Source organism: Sciurus carolinensis, chromosome 3 (assembly GCF_902686445.1).
Source record: "Sciurus carolinensis chromosome 3, mSciCar1.2, whole genome shotgun sequence".
NCBI lineage: Eukaryota > Metazoa > Chordata > Mammalia > Rodentia > Sciuridae > Sciurus > Sciurus carolinensis.
In genome coordinates, this window is record NC_062215.1 from 169,472,793 (window position 1) to 169,495,378 (window position 22,586).

General features: G+C 33.5%; 1 protein-coding gene across 1 annotated transcript in view; it reads right to left on the reverse strand.

Moving 5' to 3' along the window:
* The window catches only part of Cul3 (cullin 3), an 80,177-nt gene that overhangs the window by 20,622 nt on the left and 36,969 nt on the right, over positions 1–22,586 (reverse strand). Inside the window, exons 4-6 of the mRNA XM_047544126.1 lie at positions 5,906–6,066; positions 4,768–4,882; positions 2,217–2,445 (exon numbers count right to left, since the gene is read on the reverse strand). Coding sequence (XP_047400082.1) covers positions 2,217–2,445; positions 4,768–4,882; positions 5,906–6,066 — 505 coding nt within the window. The remainder of the gene's footprint in view (positions 1–2,216; positions 2,446–4,767; positions 4,883–5,905; positions 6,067–22,586) is intronic.

Below are 22,586 nucleotides of genomic sequence, written 5' to 3' on the forward strand. Positions count from 1 at the left end.
ATGAAATAAGAACTTGCTGGGAGACTGTGACGTCAGAAATTTATGACCTAAAATTTTTTTACCATTAGTAATGTTTCCAAATGGTTTTAAAACAGAAGTTTCTAGGTTAAGGGTTGGGCAATTTGTTTTCTGTATAGCACTAGATACTAAAATGTTTTAGGCCTGTAGGTCATCCAGTCTCTCATGCTACTACTCCGTTTTGCCACTGTAGCTAAAAAGTAGCCACAGATAAAACAAATATTATGACTGTTCCAAAACAAACTTTATAAGCACTGAAAATTCATATAAATTCTTTATGTGCATGAAATATTATTTGATTTTTTTCTTCAAATTGTTGTTGGGCCAGATTTGGCAGACAGGCCATAATTTGGCTCTAAAACTAAAGTTGTATGTATTTTTTAAAAACTTAGAAGTAAATCTTATAAAAGACCTCATCTTACAGCTTTCCATGTTTGGCATAAATCACCATCAACTTCCCACATCAAAATCAAGTATTTCAAAATGTAAAAATGATTTACAGACCTGAACTATTCACAAATTTGGTACATCAAATACCTCTAGCAAAATGATTCCTGACTTGTCTATTCTGTTCCTACGTTATTAAAAGTTTTGCTTAGCTATATGTTTAGTTGTATGTAAACTAATATACCTTCATTGTATTTAGTTGTATGATGTAGAGAATACAAAAATAGAACAAATGAAATACAGTTGGCATTCAAACAAATATCATTACTTCTTCACACATTTAATAAGACAACAAAAATGAGATAACATTCAAACAATTTCACACAGCTATGGTGCATTTTATAACCAATGCAAATTTATCCTCCATTCATAGTGAGAAAATAGTTTCTCAGTTACTGATTCATTAGAATTTGGCTTCATAATGGTGGAATTTGTAACTCTGACATATTCTCAATAAACTGCTTAAGAGCAGGGCCTACCACAATTGAGACATTTTGTGATCAGGTTTTTAGTGGTAGGTCAGGAAAAATCAAAGTCCAGTGACTCGGGAGGCAGTGACAGGAGGATCATAAATTCAAGGCCAGCCTCAGCAACTTAACAAGACCCTTAAAATTATAAAAATAAAAAGGGCTGGGATAAAGTTTAGTCGCAGACCACCCCTGGGTTCAATCCCCATTACCCCCACCCCCACAAATAATAATTTAGAATCAGCTATTTAAGTACTTATTAGGAAAAAAAAAAAAAAAAACAGTAAATAGCTATTCTGCTATTCCTCTACTCATATACTTATTAAGTGTTTGTCTTGTTGGGCAAACCTAATAATACCTTCAACTCATGTCTCCATGTAGGTTAGAGATGCTATAATTCAACTACGCCCAGAAACTTCATCAAACATTTTCTAGTCCCTAATTTCCAGTCTAGATCAGGACTCAAAAGGTTCATGGGCCAAATACATCGGGCTCTTTTTTGTCCAGCTCTTAATCTATGAATGGTTTTCACATGTTTGAATAGTTGGGGATAGGAGTGAAAAAATATGTATGTATTCAGTAACATGTGAAAATTACATAAAGTTCAAATTTCAGAGCCCATAAATAAGGCTTCTAAAAACATAGGCCTTTTCCTTTGTTACTGTTTATGGCTACTTTCTCACTATGATAGCAGAGATGAGTAGTTGACTATATAACCCATAAAATATTCACCACCTGGACCTTTACAAAAAAAGTTTTCCAACCCCCGATACAGACAATTTTCCAAGAGTTCCTTATTTTAGAAAATATGGCAAATATACTAGAATATTATTTTTGTTTTACAAAAAAGGTTTGCCAGAAAAGTACTTTAAAGTGGGAATTTCTCTAGTTTAAAAGAACAAATTTATAACCAATTTTCCATGAACTTCTCACTTCAAAAACTATTTCAAAATACAAAGGAAGGATTCTATAAGATGAATAAAACTCTCTTCTTCCTCTTCTCTTGTATCCTTGTCTCTTCATAATTTTCCTTTAAAAAAAAAACCTTTACTCATTCCTTACCAGGGTAAAAAAAAAAAAAAAGACTCAATTCACTGAAAATACCCAAATCTTCACTTATAAGACATTGTAAAGCTTTATAATTAAATCCCATTAAAATGAAAAGTGATAAATTACATACACAACTTCTTAAAAATGAACATCCAAAATCTTTTTGTAGAATAAAAATTTATTAGCAATAAGGTAGAAAAAGGATTTAGTTACTTGTTAATTGGTAATGCTCACCTTCTGTCTTTCCATTTTTCAACATATGTACTAGACCAGAATTCTCCATTTCTACTATAGTCTTCATGTGCTTGGAAATGAGTTCTCTCTCAACTACCTTTACGATGGGCTCTTCAGTTGATTTGTCAAGGCAGTGCATCACCCGTTCTATTTCTTCATTAATTCTAGCTTCTACTTTCTTTATATATACTGAAGCACTGTTTTCTGCTAAAAATTTCTGGCTTTCCATCTGCAATTAAAAAGCAGATATTGATATATATGTGTAGGTATATATACATATTATACATACAAATGTAGAAGGAAAACATGTTTTCACTTTTATCTTGGTTTCTACAGTGTTTATAAGGACCATTAACATTTCCTCATTACATACTCATATAGTCTGAATTATAGTCTTCAAAGCATTTAAGTAAAACTAAATACATTATCTTGAAGTACTGTTTTTTCAAACTTTGCCAATGTACTTCAAATAGAAGCCTCTGATCCCAAATGCAAATTAAAAATTCTTCTTTGTTGCATTTTATTGTAAAATTATAACTATGAAGATTAATCACACTTATTATAAGCTTAGTAGGCATACTGCTGGTTACTAAAGTTCTCCAGCCACCCCATTCCCAGATTCAAAGGAATATAAAGTTTAAGAAATAGAGCTTTTAAATAACTAATACTCTTGACCTGCTAACACCAGTCTTACAGAAGTTCCCCTAAATTATAAATGGTATCCCAATAATTTTAGCTGATTTGATACTAGCATTAATGTATGTGTATCTAAGAATTACATAATAGAAGACATGTTGACATAAACTTTATGTACAAATTTAATAACATTCCCTACTTTGTTTACAAAAAGTAGTTTTAATCCTTAAAAATAATCAAGTCCTTAGAAGAAACATTAAAACACTGAACAAAAATCTTGGTGAGACTACCTCTACTCACTATTAAAAACAGCACATATTAATGTTTACACATATTTACACATGTACCACTGTAGTAAATTTTGGTAATGAAGGAAATTAAAACTATGAAAAAGTAAAAATACTATAAAAAATATGTAAAACTAGTGGACATATAGATAATAAAGACCACTTTCTACATTTTAGTATTTCAAAAGCATTTTCTGGGCTCACCAGTGCAGCCACAAGGGTATGTCTGAAGTGCTACAAACAGATAAGGAAGAAAGAAAGCAGGAAGTCCATTCTTTGCTCCTTTATGGGTAAATGACACCAAAACTCATTCAACTCTTCCTTTTTCTTAATATGCATCTAATGGTCTTACAAATATCTATCGAATTATTAAAAGTTATTATAATTTTGTATTCACTGTGCTAACTGGAGTAAAAACATTCAATCAGTATTCTACTAAGACATCCTTTTTGGCAACATTATAAATTCCTACAAATGCAGATAGCTGCAACATTTAAGCAGGATGTTCATCAACATTACCTTATAAATATTGTCATATCAGGGCTCAATTATTTTTATTACCATGATATCATTACAAATCAGTACTACTTTAGTTCAGCTTCACTGTTAACAATTTAGTTGGTTTGGGGTTGGCCTATAATTTCCTGATCAATAACTTTTAAGGCAGATATGCAGTTTAGAATTATGCATAACCCTGTGTTTATTTCACTAGTAACCAATATCACGAAGAGCCTATGTGGCAAGAATCCACTGGTGATATGCAGCCTGTGAAAATTTACAATACTTAAAAAAAATCTGTAACTCATGAATACAATATAAGGTGTTAAGGATATTTCTAAGTTTAAATGTCTTACACATACAATCAAAAAACCAATGTGTACAACTTTAAATTCTTCAATTTTTTTATCCACGAGCTCCTCCTCTGGAACATGAGAATGTGTACTAGTTGTGTTTTGTGGTAGTTGTTGCACTGTCCCCTTCCCCAATGAGCCAGGAAGTCAAAACAAGTTCAAAATGTTAGAAAACTAATGTAATGGTTAATCTGAACTGTCAACTTGATCGGATTAAGGGATACCAATGATTAAGAGGCTTCTGGGTGTCAATGAGGGCGAGTTTAGGAATGACTGGAATGTGGGATAGTGAACTGAAGTGAGATCCTCCCTACACGTGGGCAGCACTGCCCAATAGTGATGGAATAAAAGTTGGAGGAACAAGGAAGCAGATGCAGATGCAAGCTCAGCTCTTCCTGAACGGGTTCTTGATTGCTGCTTCCATCATCTGAGGATATCAGACTCTCCCTTCTTCACTCTTCTAAAGCGAACTCTGCCAGGATTCTCTAGGTAGTTTCCAGAAGCCTAGGTCTCAGACTGGGGTAGCACTGTTGATCTTTCTTGTTCTGGGGTTTCTGTGTCTTGGACTGTGCAGCTGCTGGCTCTTCCAGCTCTCCAGCTGCAGGCGGCCACTATGGACTATCCAGCTTCTGGTCATGTAAGCCAATCTAATAAATTCCCTTTTTATAATCATACTTCCTGTTGATTCTGTTCCTCTAGAGAACCTTAATACAACTAAAAACATTCAATCATGTTAAAAACATGTTAAGAGCATTTATTTACATTTTCACTGATTACCTGAAAAAATTCTGCAGACATTTCCAAAAAAGGAGCCTCAAAATCTTCTTCATAGACAGATCTTCCTTCAAGACCTAAAATCATTAACATCTGGCAAGCATTTCTTATTGCGCCTCTGTCAAAAGAATTTACATCACTTGATAATCCAATTACATTATAGATTCATAAAGATTCTAAACAGTAGTTAGAAATATCTTCAGGAACATTTAGTTTTTATCAAACTGACCAATCTCCTATAAGTGACTCCTTTATAACAAAGACTTACAGTAATTTTAATTGAAAAATACCCTGACTTCACAGCTATTTAAGTTGCTCTTACTATCTTCTAACTTAAAGAAAACATGTTTAAAATGTTTAAATATTTTCATGGTACTTAAAAACACAGGCTGTAGAAGCAGGGAGGAAGGTAGACAAGGCAATTAAGGTTGTACTGTGAGAGATGAATGTAGCTACTCCTTGGAAAAATAGTTTTTTGGTACAAAATGGCATTTGGGCAATCCTAATCAGGCATCAAAGCTGAACCAGTAAAAAACCTGGTAAGTTTTCAGCAAAGAGTTGCTCTTACATGTTTCAAACTGCTCTAGCAGTACCACCACAAAAAAGGGAACAGAACACATAACCTAGTATTTTTTAGTTAGAGTATGTTAGACAGTTCTGTCAAAAATATTAAAAATGAAGGTTAGACAAAAGCCCAACTGGGTGCAGTAGCATGTGCCTGTAGTCCCAGCTACTCAGGAAGTTGAAGCAGGAGGATCACTTAGGCCTGGAGAAGAAATAAAAATGCTATGAAGGAAGGAAGGAAGGAAGAAAGGAAGGACGGAAGGGAGGGAGAAAATGAAACAAAATGCCAACATGAAAAATCAAAAGGGAAGACCAATGGCTGCTTTGTTTTACAAAATTGTTGTTTTAAAAAAGTCTAGTACAATCTCTTTCAAAAATATAATAGATGTGTGCTTAAATTCTAAGTAGTCATGGTAGGTTTTTGAAGATTTTTAACAAGTACTAAACATTCAAGCTTTTATTTATTTTAATAAAAACTATGAAAGTGAGTCACTTCTTAAAACACAAGCACTAAAAACCCAAAGCACATTGGGGTGGCAGGGGGCAAACCACAAGAGTAAAAAGGTAAATGGTATACCTGTCTACAACTTCTCCTTTCCGCTCTCTTGCAATCATATCCAATAGCGTTTGTCGAAGATGATCCCTAATACACCCATAACGTACAACTTGATCTCGAAAAATAATTAATCCCAAATTGTAGACATTCTCTACGTTATTTTGTTGTACATACACACGGTCCTGCAGTTAAAATAAAATCATGTAAATGTAAGAACGATTCTTACAAACACATCAAAATACTTAATGTGACCTACAATAAACAAATACGTAAATAAAATTCTAAAAGCAGTCATTTCTCAGATGAGAAACACTTCAAACTAACAAGCATTACTGAATTTTCTCATAGCTCCCAAGTTACATAAAATCAAGTCTTTAATTTATGATTACTGAAACAAATAATGGCTACAGATGGCGGCCCCTTTCCTCTAAGAAAATAAAGGGAAAAAGCAAGTATTGCATCAAGAGAGGCAGGTAAGCAGAAAGTTGAGGAAAGGTAGAAAGGTATTCCATGCTCCAACAAGTTTCTTCCTTAAATACTGTATTGAAAGACCACATTCTCTGAAATAAATATGAGCCCTGAATGCAATACAGATCAACATGACTTAAGTTGATTACTACTGGAAGAAATTAAAAAGCTCCAAAGCATATAAAATACCATTAAGTATTATTTTTGGAAAGAGCCCAAAGCTTTCACCAGATTCTTACTGGTACCTGTAACAAAAAACAAAAAACAAACAAACAAACAAAAATCCCAGCAATGAACCAATACAACCAACTTCAGACTTCTTGTAAGGTTTCTCTCTATATAGAAAACCAATATAATCAGAACTAAAAGATGAACATGAACATAGTTCTAGCATTATTAACAATATAACTTGGATGGTAATAATCAACCTTCCAAACAATTTTAATTAAATTCTCTATGTGCAGCCCTCAGTTATATAGTTTATTTCCTCCAACCTTCTCCTTTTGTTCTTCTTATATAATGGTACACACCTATTAGCCAAAGGAAAAACCATTTCTTTTTTTTTTTTTTTTTTTTTTTTTTTTTTGCGGTACTGGGGATCGAACTCAGGGCCTTGGGTTTGCGAGGCAAGCACTCTACCAGCTGAGCTATATCCCCAGCCCCAAAATCATTTCTTTTATCAGTATATTCAGTATTCTTATTTCTGAATTCCATATAATCTTATCATAATGTCATGTTTTTCGAAACAATAATTTTAGGGAGTTCAAAATTTTCACTGATAACTTCTCTGTTAAGTTCTTGGACTTCACATTTCCATCCTTGAGGTCTTAAATTTCAAGTTTCCCTCTGACTACATTCCTCCTTTCTTTTGACGGTTCCTACCCACTATTTCTAAAATGGTTCCTTATATCCATTGTGACTTCCAGGTTCAACCCTTCCCTACTATAATAATGATTTTGATTTGGTTTTCAGCATAAAACAACACAAACACAGTAAAAACTGACATAAATCGAACAATTACAAAGCAATGAGTATTCTTCTAATGACAAAAATAATTGCTCCTATTTCTGCTTAAATTAGCTATTTTATAAATTTGAGTTTTATAGTTCCAAAAACAAATTTCTATGGTAGAGAAAAGCATTATACACAAGAAAATATGGTCTACCCAATTTGATAAAAAAGAGTTAACTAAAGTCTGGTAGTAAAACCGGGAAACTATTAAACATACACATATATTTTATCTTAAACATTTTAATTAATTAAACATATTAACTTTAATCAAACACATAAATGTTCATTCAGACATTAAGATTTTTTTTTTTTTTCCGATCCTGGGGATGGAAACCCAGGTACTTGCACATGCTAAGCACATATGCTCTTCCACTGGGCTACATCCCAACCCTCTAGATATTAAGACTTTCTCTGAACATGAGTCCTCTAATTGGAGTTCAACACTGTCTTTTTTACATACAAATATACATAATAAATTGTCCGTAATTCCTAATTTTACTTTCATTAAGGTGCAGCATAATACTATAGAAATTTGTGAATATAAAATCCTAGATTTTTTTTTTTACAATTTCTACTCCAATGTTTAAAATTATTCACACCAAATTAACATAAAAAAAATGGCAGAATGAATCAAACAACATTACCCTATGTAAATTTATGATTACACAAATGGTGTGCCTTTACGCCATGTACAGGCAGAGAAACAACATGATCCCATTTGTTTACAAGAAAAAAAAAATTCACATGCAGAGAAACAACATGATCCCATTTGTTTACAATAAAAAAAAATTCACATCAATATGTAGCATTTGCCTTTATTATGTCTTTCAAAAGCATTCAATCTAGTTTGCCAAAGAAAAAAAATTTCACACTATTGTATCAATTTACATATTAAATTACATAATAACAACAAGAAAAAACAGATTTAAAAACAGATACAAGTGATAGTAAAGCACAAATCTCAACTGGTAAGAGTAGAATTGAGAAACCTACAAAGTAGCCTTAATGGCAGTGAAAGCACTTTTTTTAATCAGTGAGGATGTTTTACAGCTAGAAGAAAAAGCACTGGTAAACTGTGGCAAGTCCTTTAAGTTTCAACTACATTTCAGACCTTGTGGACATTAGGTAAATCTTGTAGCAAGGACAAAAATACCTGTGTATAAAAAATATTACCAAGTTTAATATATGCCTATTAAAAATACTAACCTCTTCTTTTGCAATGCCAGATTTTTTTGAATTTTAAAAATGTGTTCTAATTACAAATGATGGTGGAATGTATTTTGACAAGTTATACATGTATGGACTATAACTTGTCATTCTTCTGGTTATACATGATGTAGAATTACATTGGTTGTGTAATCATACATGCACATATATGATAGTAATGCCCAATTCATTCTACTATCTTTCCTATTCCTCCTTTCTTCCCTTCATTCCCCTTTATCTAATCCAAAGTACTTCCATTCTTCCCTAACCATACCCCTGATTGTGAATTAGCATCTGCATATCAGAGAAAACAATTAGCCTTTGGTTTTTGGGGATTGGCTTAGCATGATATTCTCCAGTTTCATCCATTTATTGGCAAATGCCATAATTTTGTTCTTTGTGGCAGAGTAATATTCCATTGTCTAACCCCTTTCTTATGAAAGGCTAACAGATCATCCAATATTTCAGTCAGATTTTATAGCACTTTTGTGAAAAAGCACTATTTTCAAGAATTACAGAAAAAAGATCTGCATAATGTAATCTGCAGAGTCAAACAGTGCTTCCATATTTTCTTAAGTTTTTTTAATACCACCTTGTTGCTGTATGATTTAAATGCCAAAATTAATTGAGTGGACAGTTAAATAATGTATAGTAAATTTCTATAGCTGTGCAACCATTGCCATAATCCAGTTTCAGAATGTTTTCATCACCCAAAACAATCTCTTTAGTTTGTTTAGAGTTAATACCCATGGTCACTCCTAGCACACCTGGCTTTCTGTCTTATATATAAATTTCCTTCTACAGACATTTCACATACAACATGTAATCTTTCGTACCTGATCTCTTTATCTCTAAGCATAAACTTTAAAGTTTAGCAATGTTTCAAGATATATTAATATTTAGTTATTTTTAGTGCTATAACAGTATTTCATTACAGATATGGAATTAACGTTATTTACAGATCTGGATATAAAAATTACAATGGTAAGAATACTAAATGTGGAATTGGTGATTTTTTTGTTTGGTTCCTGGCTCTACTATTAACTATGGTGTTACCCTAAGTAAGTCATTTATTCATTCTGGCCCTCAGTAAAACAAAAGGGATGGTAAAGATAATCTAAATTTTTAATATAATTTCCTATAAAGTTTAATCCTGACCAAAAATTAATGTACATGGAGATCGAGATGTATTTTGCTACGTCTTCCTTTTGTATTTATTTTCTGTCAACCCAGGCATGGGTATTCCAAAGCCTAAGCACAATGCAATACTTTTACTAGGTAAATAGATTAATCTATAACTTTAAGGTTTATAATATTTGCTATCTCAAGCCTAAGCAAGAAGGGAGAAAGGAACAGATACGCTGACAGATTCATTCCTTCAGTACACTATGTACTGAAGGGGTAGTGGGGAGTGGGGACAGGGGAGTGTGGGTGTTCCAGGAGGATGCTTCAGAATAAGAAGGCATGATGAGAACATATGTTGGGGGTATGAGCAAAACACAGAACACTTTAAGCCATAAGGGAAATATAGACACTGTAGTAGTTCAGGAGCCAAAATTTTTATCTTCCAACTTAAGATTATCAAGGTGTGTATGATGACTATACCTAAATGACATACATAAGAAAAACTGTTAAATCTGAGATTAAATATATTAGAGCTAATAAACGGAAAAAATCCAGAAATTAATGTGTGACTATACAAAGTATACATTTACATTAAATGTTTTATATTTTACTTGATTAATTACCATCAAGTAAAATAAAGGCTACAACATGCATTAACTCAAATGTTCCCGTGTGTGTGTGTGTTAAACAGAAATGTACGCATACATTTGCAGTACATCTGTGATCTAAGTGTATTTCTAATGCTATATATTAAAATATCTGCTGACTGAGCATGCTAAATCTTCTGTTTATTGCTTATCTGCACTATCAAAAGGAATTCAGTCTGTAGGCATACAATGACATTTTCACAACAGATTTTAACAAGAACCTTCCTTTATTAAAAAACAGTGGTTCATTTTAGGTAATACAATATTCATTTAGCTCTAATCATTTAAAGCACCAAAAGGCTTTACTTTTATGTTTCCATGTTAACATTTAATTTTTTTAAAAAAAAATCACCTTTTTAAAGTCCCAGCTCTAATTAACATCTAACTAGCTAAGAGAATACAATCTTAAAAGTATGGACAAGATTTAAGCAAAACATCTAAAAAGAAAATAATAAAGACTGAACTTTGAAATATTTTAATCTCAGACTTAGAGCAAAATGTAGTTTGTGAGTTTGACATTAGTCACTTATCTACTGCAGAGAGCTCAACAGAGATAAAGTTGGAGGCTGCTTCTGTTTACACCATTAGTGCCAAAATACAGATATTTAAAATATAAAATGTTCTGAAAAGCATGTCTGAAAGATTTACATAAAGGTGTGAGTTTTATCGCCACAAAGATAAATGACATTTTAAGTCTCCATTTACAGTTCTCTCTTAGGGGATGCTATTCTTCAGATAATAAAGCCTATAGTGGGCAAGAACCTTCACGGATAGGTAGACCCTGGGGTAACAGGCTAGGAACCAAAGATAAAGGGATGATATTATACCCACCTTTTCCCAGAGCTGGGCAGAAGTAAGAATGCTTGTCTATCTTCCATCATTCATAGTTATTTTGATACACCAACTCATAAGTACATCACATGTAACATAATATTTATTTTACAATGCTCTTCCAGTCTTGAAGAAGAGCTTTTAAGACCAATTTTCCTGCCAAGAACTACTATAAGGGCTAGATTAATTAAAAAAAAAAAAAAAAAGGAACTACCTATTTAAAAACAGGACAGGCAGGTCTCTAAGAGTTTAGGTGGATAGAGATAGAGTCTCTCTCTGCTGAAAGAAAAGGGAAGCTCAACCAGGTGACCTCCACATACAACACCTTTGCCCAATGTCTACTCAAGATCTAGGACTCTTTGCACTACCAACAGACAACAGAATACCAGCAAACAAGATGCCTGGCCCTACTATTACTGTTTCCATCATACCAGCAAAGATTTGCCTTCTCCCCTTAACTGATGGCTCAAAAGAATAAAGGCATCTAAAAAGTTAAACTAACGTATAAAAAAATGAATCTCAGCATTCAAAAGCATGCTTGGAGGTGTTTGTCAAAACATATTATATAAAAACAAGTTCTCATGAAAGCTAAATCTATTTAAAAGTCAAGGAGTGCCTTAGAATACAAGCTAGTTTTACACAGGGAGTAGTATTAAAAACAAATTGAAATAAAATAATGTTATAAATCTTTTTAGTATCACGTCTATCTAGTGTTTCATATAGAACAATATATGCTTGGAAGATGAAACAGAAGTTTAGGAGCAAATTCTGTAACTAACCTTTGGGTCACATTCAACTCTGAAAATAGTACTAAAAATATAAATATGCAAAAGTCCTATGGTGCAATTATTAAGTTTAAGGGAACTCTTTATAAAAGGTTTGCTTTAAAGTACAGTAGTTCCATACTTGTACCAATACACTAATGACCAAAGGTAGTTATATATTACCAATCATTCAACTATACTTCCCTAGTTGATTCCACTTGTGCCAGGGGCAACTATGAATTTCGGCAAAGTTAAAAAGGTAAACAGTTCTGAAAGTTAGTTTATTAAGTTAGTTTGCAAGTTGGTGAATAAAACTTACAGATTGGATTAATAATTCCTTAGTTTTTTGTCCTCATAATAAGAGAATTTTAATCATGTTTTCATTCATTTTCTTTCTATACCAGAGGACGGGAAAAGAGGTACACAGATTCAAAACTCTTTACAAATATAAATATAAATATTTGTCCTGCTAATGAGTTAGAAATAAATCTTGAAAAGTTACAGTCACATCAAAAAAGCAAACAGGCAACTCTACAGCAAGCCTGCTAGAACATGTCTGAACCTGTTTTATCAAGCTTAATCACCAGGCAATCTTTTCTATCCACAAGTAATGAAATATTTTCAAGCAGGGTTTGTTTTCAAATCATGAACTAAATATAGGTTAAGGAAAGTTTAACACAATGAAGATAGAAACAGAGACAACAACAGAAAGCCAGAAAAGTACCAAAAAGTTTCTACTAGAGAATCACATTCGGGTGGGAGTTAATTAAATAAAAATTTAAAGAACTGTCCCATTTCCACAATGCTATTGTCTAACTACATTTTTAAAAGGACACCAGTAAGATATGAAACAGTAAACTGTTCAGATTAAATTTTCTGGATTTTACAATATAACTGATGAATTTAAAGGAAAAGCACAGGATATAAAATGAAGATTTAGACAGGAGTTAAGTTCAGAGTCAGTTTCTACTACTGTAAAATAGGCTCAAACATCTCTCATAGCTAAGAAGGTCTTTTTGTTTGTTTTTCTAACAAAAAAACAACATAACATTTGTAAAAAAAAAAAAAAAAATTGCATTTAAAAAATAATTTCCAGCACCAGGCATGGTGGTAACATGCCTGTAATCCTAGCTATTCCGGATGCTGAAGCAGGAGGAGCATAATTTTCAGGTCAGCCTCAGCAACTGAGCAAGAATCAGTCTCAAAATAAAATTAAAATGAAGTTGAGTATGTTAGTTTAGTGCTTGCCTAGCATGTGTGAGACCTGGGTTAAAATCCCAGTATGAAAAAGTGGGGGGGAAATCCATTTAAGAATCATCTACCAAGATATGAGACAAATCAAAACCCTAGACATGTTTCTCCAAAGCTATACCAAATTGTACAAACTGTACCAAATTGTAAGATAAAAACACTGTTCCCTACACCAAAATTTCATAATCTAAGACTGGGAGAACAACAACAACAACAAAAAACCCACACACACACTAGAAAATAGTCTATTAGAACCATAGGAGTAACTGCCCTTCAAAACTTGGAGCAATCAACTTAGAAGACTATCTTTTAGAATACAAGACATAAATTAGAATAGCAAAATAATTAAATGGTTAAGATCAATGATGCAAGAACCACATGGCCTCTATTTCAATCCTGTCTCTGCCATTTAATAGGTTTGACTTTCATATTTGTTTCCATTTCCTCCTCAGTAAAATAACATCTACCTCAAAATGTTATTTCATGAATTTCCACTTACACTGAAAGGAGAGCTTCTGGCTAGGCACAGTAAGTAGTACATGCCTGTAATTCCAGTTACTTGGAAGGGTGAAGAAGGAAGATCACAAGTTGGAAGTCAGGAGGCAACTCAATGAGATTGTCTCAAAATAAGAATTAAAAACGGCTAGGGATGTAGTTCAGTGGCAGTGCACTACATAGTACAATACTTGTGCGAACTATGTAAGACCCTGGCAATTCCCAGTAACACCAAAAAGAGAAAGGGGAAAAGTGTTTATAAGTCCAAATGCTGTGGGTAAAATAGTATGGACAGTTCCTCAAAAAATTAAAGACAGATGGGTGGTGGTGTGGCTCAGAGGCAGAGCGCTTGCCTACCATGTGTGAGGCCCTGGGTTCAATCCTTAGCATCACATTAAACAAACAAAAGGTACTGTGTCCATCTACAACAACAAAAAAAATTAAAAAAAAAAAAATCAAAGACAGAGTTAAATTAACTCATGACTCACCAATTCTACTTCTGAGTACATGCTGAGAAGATTTGAAAGCAGGGTCTTGGAGAGCTATTTGTATACCCTGGTTCACAATAGCATTATTTGTAACATCCAAAAGATGGAAACACTCCAGGTGTCAATTGATGGATAAATGAATATGCCAATAGTGGTATACATATACAATGGAATATTATTATTTAGCTTTAAAAAGGAAGGAAAACTCTGACATATGCTATAACATGGATAAGCCTATGTTAAATGAAATGATCAAATCTCACAAAGAAAAGTACTCTATGATTTCACTTATGAGGTACTTACAGAGGTCAAACTCATAGACACAAAGCACAATGGTGGTGGGCAGGGTTTCAGTTCTGGTAGATGAAGAGTTCTGAACATTGGAGTGGTGATAGCTGTACACAATGTGAATGTGTTTAACAGTACTGAATTATACAATTAAACATGATTAAGATAGTTTTGTTATGTATATGTCACCACAATTTAAACAACAACGATGAAGCCCAAAAGTCAACTGTTTAAAAGCATCAAAGAGTAAAAAAAGAATCTGGACTAGTGGGGCCAAACTTCTGAAGAAAATGTTAAGTACATTGAGAACTGCCTCACACTTCCCTTTGCTCATTCCCCTGGGTCATTTGCCATATTTATCTGGAAGAAAGAAAATAAGAGGTCAAGCAGAAAGTCTCAGAAGGGGCTGGATATGAAGCTGCTGGGACTTAAAACAAGTCAAACCAGAAATTCTCAACTTTCCACTGGGAATGTATACTGAAACATCAAAACCCTCCCCAGCCCCTAAGAGTATCTTGAGGTCTATAAACTGAGAGATTAGTGTAAGACTTGTAGTAGGGAAAGAGAGAAGTTGAAATTCTAGGCATGGTAATGCAGAAAGCAATCTGGTAAACACCTTAGGCTTTCAGAGGGGCTGGGTCCCTTGTCTAAAGATATGCCCTGGAAATAAAAACAAAGTGAAAACAAACCAACATTAACAAAACCTAAAAACAGTTTCATCTAGATCCCAAAGCTCTTCCATACTCTGCATGTCTGCTAGAAAAATTTAAAATTTTCTTTGGAGGAAGTATCATCCAGGGTCTGCAGTTTTTCACATTTAACACTGGCATTCAACCCAAAATTTCCAGGCTCGCCTCTCTTCCCTATAAGCAAAACAAAAAAACAACTCAGGATCAAATATCTTAAAACTTAAGGGGGACGAGGCAGAATTCCAGGAAGTTGAAGTGTTCTAAGATCCTTATGTTATCCAGACCATGGTTTAAAAAAAAAAAAGGCAAAAAACTGATAATGTACAAGGAAGTTCATCTTAACCTCTAAAGCTCTAAAGTAACCACTAAAATAATAATAAATAAATGGTGAGCTTAAAAGAGGGAGATGGGAAAATAAAGGAAAAAAATGGAAAAAGCAAAAAAGAACAGGAAAAAAAAAAGAGTAGGATGCTTGATTTAAACCCAAATGTATCAATAATTACATTAAATATAAATAAAATAAACCCTTCAATTAAAAAATATTGTCAGATGGGGTTAAAAAAGCACATTACTATACAGTACATATGCCACACCTAAAATGAAAGAGTACAGAAAGTTTGAACTGAAAGGATGGGAAGAAATTTGCTACTCAAAACATCAAGGAAAGCTAATATACTAATATCAGACAAAAGATTTTAAAGCAAGAAGTCTTACTAAAGATAAGGAAGGATATTCCACAGAAATAGAAGAGTCAAATTCAACAGGAAGATAAAATAATACTGTTTATATTCATTATAACTGACCAAATTGACAACCGTTACTGTAGGCTAAAAAATTTAACTTCCATTAAAAACTTCTCTGACACCATTAAAACAGAGAAAAAAGTTAGAATTAGAAGATAAATCTCTTGAAAATCATGTGTTTAACAAAAGACTTTATCCAGAATAAAGAAACTCAAAGAAATTACTAAGAGAGATAAAACAGATATTAAAAAATGGGCAAAAGACGTGTGCATTTTTATGTTATATATCAAAAAAGTTTTCCAAAACAATAAAAAGGATTTTCAAATTGGCATACCATTATAGAGGATTATAAAGTAGTATATAAGATTTCTGGAGAGTTCTAAGTATTACAACAATCAAGTCAATAACTTCTAGTGACAATTATTCTTAGAAAGTCACTTCCTTCAATGAGAATTTTGGTATCAGATTCAAAATAAAAAATGAGAAAAAACTAAGGACTTTCTATATGCTTTTAATAGCTTGGAACTGGATCATAGACAACATCACTATTCTCAAGTTAAATATGGGAAACCAGGTTTATCTTCCCAAAAGAACTTCTATATTACCAATTTGCCAATGAAAGAAGAACTTAGAAAATAGAACCATAGTAATATAAGAACAGTGTTTGGTATATCATACACACCCAGTAAATGCTTGCTGAATGAACTTACCTACTCATGGCATTGAGGCAAATGTTAACTCAACTCTGGGTTTATCATAAGTTCTATCAAAAAAGTCAATTAAGTTAATTCTGTATGGTGAAGACCACAGGCTTTGAATTAAAAGAAAAAAAAGACTGGATTCAATCTCACTTTGGTTAAACAGTAACTGTATGATCTTTGGCAGGTTACTTAATTTCTGTAACCTTAGATGTTCATCTTTCTAACCTAAATTTCTTCATCTACAAAATGGAAATTACAGTAAATCAACTTGAAAGTCAGGTGTTTAAAATAATGCAGTGATACAGCTGAGTAATAAAAGATAGCTGTTGCTGCAGACTCAGAATTTCTACTTTTCAAAGAAACACAATAAAAATTTTAACTTTATCATTTTCCCAAACTACTGCTTAAAAGTAACAAAAGTGATACTGTGAGGGCTAAATGACTCAATACACTAAAAGTGCTTAAAATAGTGTTTGGCACACACTAAGGAGTAAGAAAAGTGTTACCTGCTATTATAATAGCACTGGACAGATTCATAGTCAATCAAGGATATATCAACCCACTTTAAGAGTTCTCAAAGAAACTTTGATCAACTTAATAATACTAATCTACTCATACCTCCTGTTTTCTCCCTTACCATTCTCCCCAGACATCACATCTAGCTGTTCACTTTCAATGTTAAAATGGTTTGAAGCTTCAGAGCTGCTGTGTGTGGTGGCACATGCCTGTAATCACAGCAACTCAGAAGGCTGAGGCAGGAGGACTGCAGTTCAAAGTCAGGCTCAGCAACTTTGGCCCTAAGCAACTTAGAATGGCCCTATCTCAAGATAAAAAATAAAAAGGGCTGAAGATGTGGCTCAGTGGTTAAGAGTCTATAGGTTCAATCCCTGGAACCAAAAGCAAAACAAAAACAACAAAACAAAATCAAATAAACAAAAAACTTTATTTGAAGTTGAAAGGGTGCTAAACATCTAAAATCTAATCAACATTCCTTCAATATTCAAAATCCCCTTAAAGTTGAAAATAAAAATATGTGGTATGTGGATGCAAAAATACCTACTTCTAGAAGAGCTGGTCAACATATCTTAAGTACTCACCAAGACATCTATGACTCTCAAAAGGATAACAACTGGAGTTCTTAACCAATGAATTTGTTTTATTGCTAAGGAAAGCAAGAATCTTAACCGGAGAGGTTAAATGACTTAAGCAAATTAATGACAAAGTGGGAACTAAAGTCAAGAATATCTTAATTCATCATTAAATATTTTTCTCACTACTCCAAATTTCCATATATTGGTAGCATCCACTTTATGTACAAAAGTTTCATTCTATTTACTCCATCAAGATACAGGTGCTCTATTTTTGCCTATGCAAGAGGGTCTACTTTATGCTGGAGAGTGTAAACACTGAATACTTGTTTCCCTAAACTTATCGTCATGAACTGCTCAATCATCACTGTACACATAAGAAACCAGTTCACAGATCACAGTAAATGTGGTGTTTAAGGTTCCATTAATTTATTTCATACAGGAGATGAGAAATATCCAATAACAGTTAAAAAATGGGAAAAAGAATAAAATAACCATGTATAATAAAACCAAAATAAAACATAAAGGAAACATAAGGTGTGATGGAAAACAAGAAAGAAATCCTAATTATTGAGCATATTCTTAACCTTTACAGGCTTTATTTTACATAAAGGTGAGTACTTAGCTTTTGACCTAGCTATAAAAAGTGCCATTGTCTTGGATATCTCAGTCAGATACAAAAATTAGAGCATGTATAAGAAAAGCCCGTCTTAAAACAGACCCCTCCTGCAAAAGGTAAGTTCGTATAAATGTTCAACAGGCATGAAGCTTAGTAGTCCAGTCAGTGGATCCTGTTTTCTTCTAAGATGTCATCCTGAAGCAGAAAAGATGCCAGGGAAGTCTCTACAGTTATTATCAAACTTCTCCAAAATGTGCAATCTGAATATTATGAAGAAAGGGTTTTTGGGGAGCTAAAAGCACCAAGATCCACAGCAGAAATTACAGACCCACAGTTCCATCATTTCCATGTTCTCATTGTACCTATTTTTTTTTTTTTTGGCGGTGCTGGGGATTGAACCCAGGGCCTCATGCTTACGAGGTAAGTACTCTACCAATTGAGCTATATCCCCAGTCCTCATAGTATCTTTTGACCTTGCAGGAAACAAATTCTCATTCAACAACAGCTTACAGTGTTTTTCTCAGTTCAGTTCCTTGCTATGTTGGTAATCACAACATTCATACTAACAAGCAATCTCACATACTCCTAAAATTTTCATCCCCTATCTTATCAAGATTCCTTTCAGTCATACATTGAATAAATAAACCCTCAATCTTACCTTCAGAAATTATCAAATAACTCTGGCACAGAAGATCATCGTTTTCTTTCCACTCCTGCTACTTTGTTACATTTAAATGAATGTTCTCACCCTTACTGAATCTAATATTTCTATTTCCTGGAACCTTACAATTCGCTTGCCTCCTTAAACAGCATGAACCCATGATCAACCATTTCAACTATGTTATTTTAGAATTCTCGCCCCCCGCAACTCCAAAATGAAAAAAATCTATCAGTTGGTTCTCCTTATTTTGAACATTCTTCAGAGGCTGCTACATACTCCTGGGTCTACTCTACAAAATCTGTGCTAAACACACATGAATTATGCCCTCACAACTACAGATTATCCATTTATTTACATGCAGCTGACCCTGCACAGCAGGCCTTCCAAATTCTGTTCTTTTATTAGTTTCCTATTGCTGCTGTAAAAATTATCACAAATTTAATTGCTTATTACTCTCTTAAAATTCTAGAGTTCAGAAAACTGAAGTCAGATCAGAGGGCTAAAGCAAGGTGCTGGCAGGGCTGATTCTTTTAGGAAGATACAAAGGGGAAATCTACTTCCATGCCTTTGTTGTATTCCCTGACTAGAGGCCCATTCTCCATCTTCAAAGAGATTATCACTCCACTCTCTGTTTCTGTCATATTACCTTGTCCTTCAACTCATGATACCTCCTGCATATGTCTTATGAGGACCACTGTGATTACATCAGGCCTATAAGAATGGTTGTGAATAATCTCATCTAAAGTTCCTTAAACATGTCTGCAAAATTTCTTTTGACATATAAGGTTAATATTCCCAGCAATATATATTAAAAGGCAAAATAAGAGAATTAGGATATGAAAATTTTAAAGTTTTAACATGTTATTCAATTTACTACTTTCTGCAAACTCCCAACAACTCGCATGCTTCTGTCTGCCTAAACTAACACTGTCATCTTTATAAGCTGGGTAAGCATCAGCTATCTCCTCTTTATCAAGTAGTGATTCTCCTTTCCCAGGTCACTCTCCCCCTTTACCTTTGAATTTATGCCCCCCCCCGCCAATCTTCTTGAAGGATTTGAAATTTTCTTCACCAGAAAATTTTATGTAGAAAACGTCTCATGCAGTCTTTTATTAATCCTATATACCACAACAGAAAATGATTTCCCTTCTCCTCTCACATTAATTCTAGTTGCTCAAGTTGGCCTACAGAACACTATCCATAAACCTAATTTTTCTTTAATATTGTATTCATTTTCAGAGTTTAAGAGAAAATGAATATTAATACAAATTATATCAATAACATTATATGACAAACTTTCTCTACAAAATACTGAAAAAATATTTTCCTAGTCATTAGTATTTTGAAAAATTAAAACTTGAAAATGAAACTTCTAATAACTAAATCCAAACTATATTAAAGACTGAACGTGTAATCACTTCTTTGAGAAAACAATGAATTTTTTTAAAAAAACTAAGTAAAGCAGGGTCTAAACAGGAAGTACAAGTCACAAACATTAGGGAGGAGTGGAGTGGCAGAGAGTAGAGAACACAAGTTCTATCCAGAGATATGTATACTTTTCTTTCTGAAAATGATGAGCTTGCCAAATAACAAAGTCACATGAGACAAATTTTGACCAATGCCTGTTTCCATGTAGCCAATGATTTCATTTTTAATACCCAGAGTCAGTATATCCATTGGTATATGATACATACACTGAGGTTCATGCATGACATTTTCGATATACCTCCTTGTTAAGAGTAAAAAAGTCAGTTGAGTGGGGAGTAGGTGGGAGACAGTGAAACTTCTCTCTTCCTTCTCCTGAACTGAGATCTAAAATTCCAAGGCAGAGCAGGGAATCACAGAAAATGACATAGGTTCTATGTAGGTATAACTTGGAAGTACATGGCCAGGAAGTATGACCTGAGATGTCTAGGATGAGGTGAAAAATCTTCAAAGAAAACAATGCAAATATCAACAGAAAAATATTTATTTGATTTTGGGAAATGAAAGCATGTTATTCATCTTGACTGGGGTACTGGTTACAGAGGTGCACACATTTTTCAAAAATAATTTTGTATACACTAGTTCACTTCAATGTATGTAAACTTTACCTTTAACGGAAAAAGAACTTTTGGACATATTTTAATTAAGACCAAAGCAATATATATTAAAAGGCAAAATAAGAGAATTAGGATATGAAAATTTTAAAGTTTTATGGAATGTGAAAATATCAGTTTTTCTTTCTGAATCTAAAAATAGCACATTTAAATAAGCATTCTGAAAAAGCATGATCTATTAAAAAAGAACATGCTATATAACACCTATATCAATTCACTCAAGATAGTTCCTACAAGGAGCTGTGCTACAATTGTGGTCCAAATGTAATGGAAAAAGTCAGAAATAAACAATTCATAAGTTTAAAATTATACACTATTCTAAGTAGCAAGATGAAGTCTTGTATAATCCCACTCTGATACACCTGATGTGAATCAACCCTTTGCCAGCATTTCCAAGCTGCATTAATCCCACCCAACCATGTCATCAGTAGCTGTCTTGGTTATCAGATCAAGAGGTCACATTACCACAGTGCTTGTGTTCAAGTAATCCTTGTTTTACTTAATGGCCCCAAACCGCAAGGGTAGTGACAAAGAGGGGCTGTGGGGGGGTTACTTTAATGATTGTTAAAAATGCTGCAAAGGGATAGTACCAGTCACAACGAAAGCTAGTACGATCAGTGGGGAGCACATGGGTCAGGGAAAGCTGATAAGAAATTTAAGATTTACAGGATAAGAAAGAACAAGTAAGATGAAGAAAGGAAACATTTTAAAACAAATGACATGTGTGAGTATTCCAGAAGGAGATATAAAGATTTAAGCAGGACAAGCCAAGATTTAAGAAGGCCAGTTAAAATAATAACTGGGAGAATTATGGAAAACAGAATATAATCCAATGAATGCTGTTAAACGACTATTTATACTGAACACTCCAACAAGAGAGAAATGAAGGTGGCCTGGTCTTGGCTAACAGACTTATGAAAGCCAAGTAAAAATTGTAGATCCCAGCAAGAGAAGATGTATACAGATAAAGAGCCTGAAGTAAGCAACTGATAAAAAACAATTCCCAGGGTTCTATAATGAACAACTGGAATGATAGTGATTATGATTTGGACATGCCAAGTGTAAAGTAACCTTGCAGACAATAAAGGGAATTATCAACTAGATCAATGAATTTATGAGTCAGAATCTCAAAAAGTGAGGCTATAATTTGGGAATCATCTGCACAGAGGCTTATGGAGCTATGGTAGTAAATGAGGTGAAGAGAGTGCACTGTGAGAAGAAAACCTAGGATTAAGTCTGAAGAATTCATCTCTTTAATGAATGAAGGAAAAGGAAAAGGAAGCAAAGGAAGAACAAGAGGAGAGGCTAAGAAGAAATAAGCGGAAGGTAAGAGGCACTCAGTGTTTTATCACAGTAATCAAGAATTCCATGTATGAGAAGAAAAATATGGTCAACTTTGTCAAATTCTACTTGGAAGAAAAAAATCAAGAATGAGGATTAGCAATGATATTTGCATTCAGAGATGCAGAGATTCCATGGTGATCCTAATAAGGGCAAAACTGAACAGATTAGTTGAGGTAGATGCTTA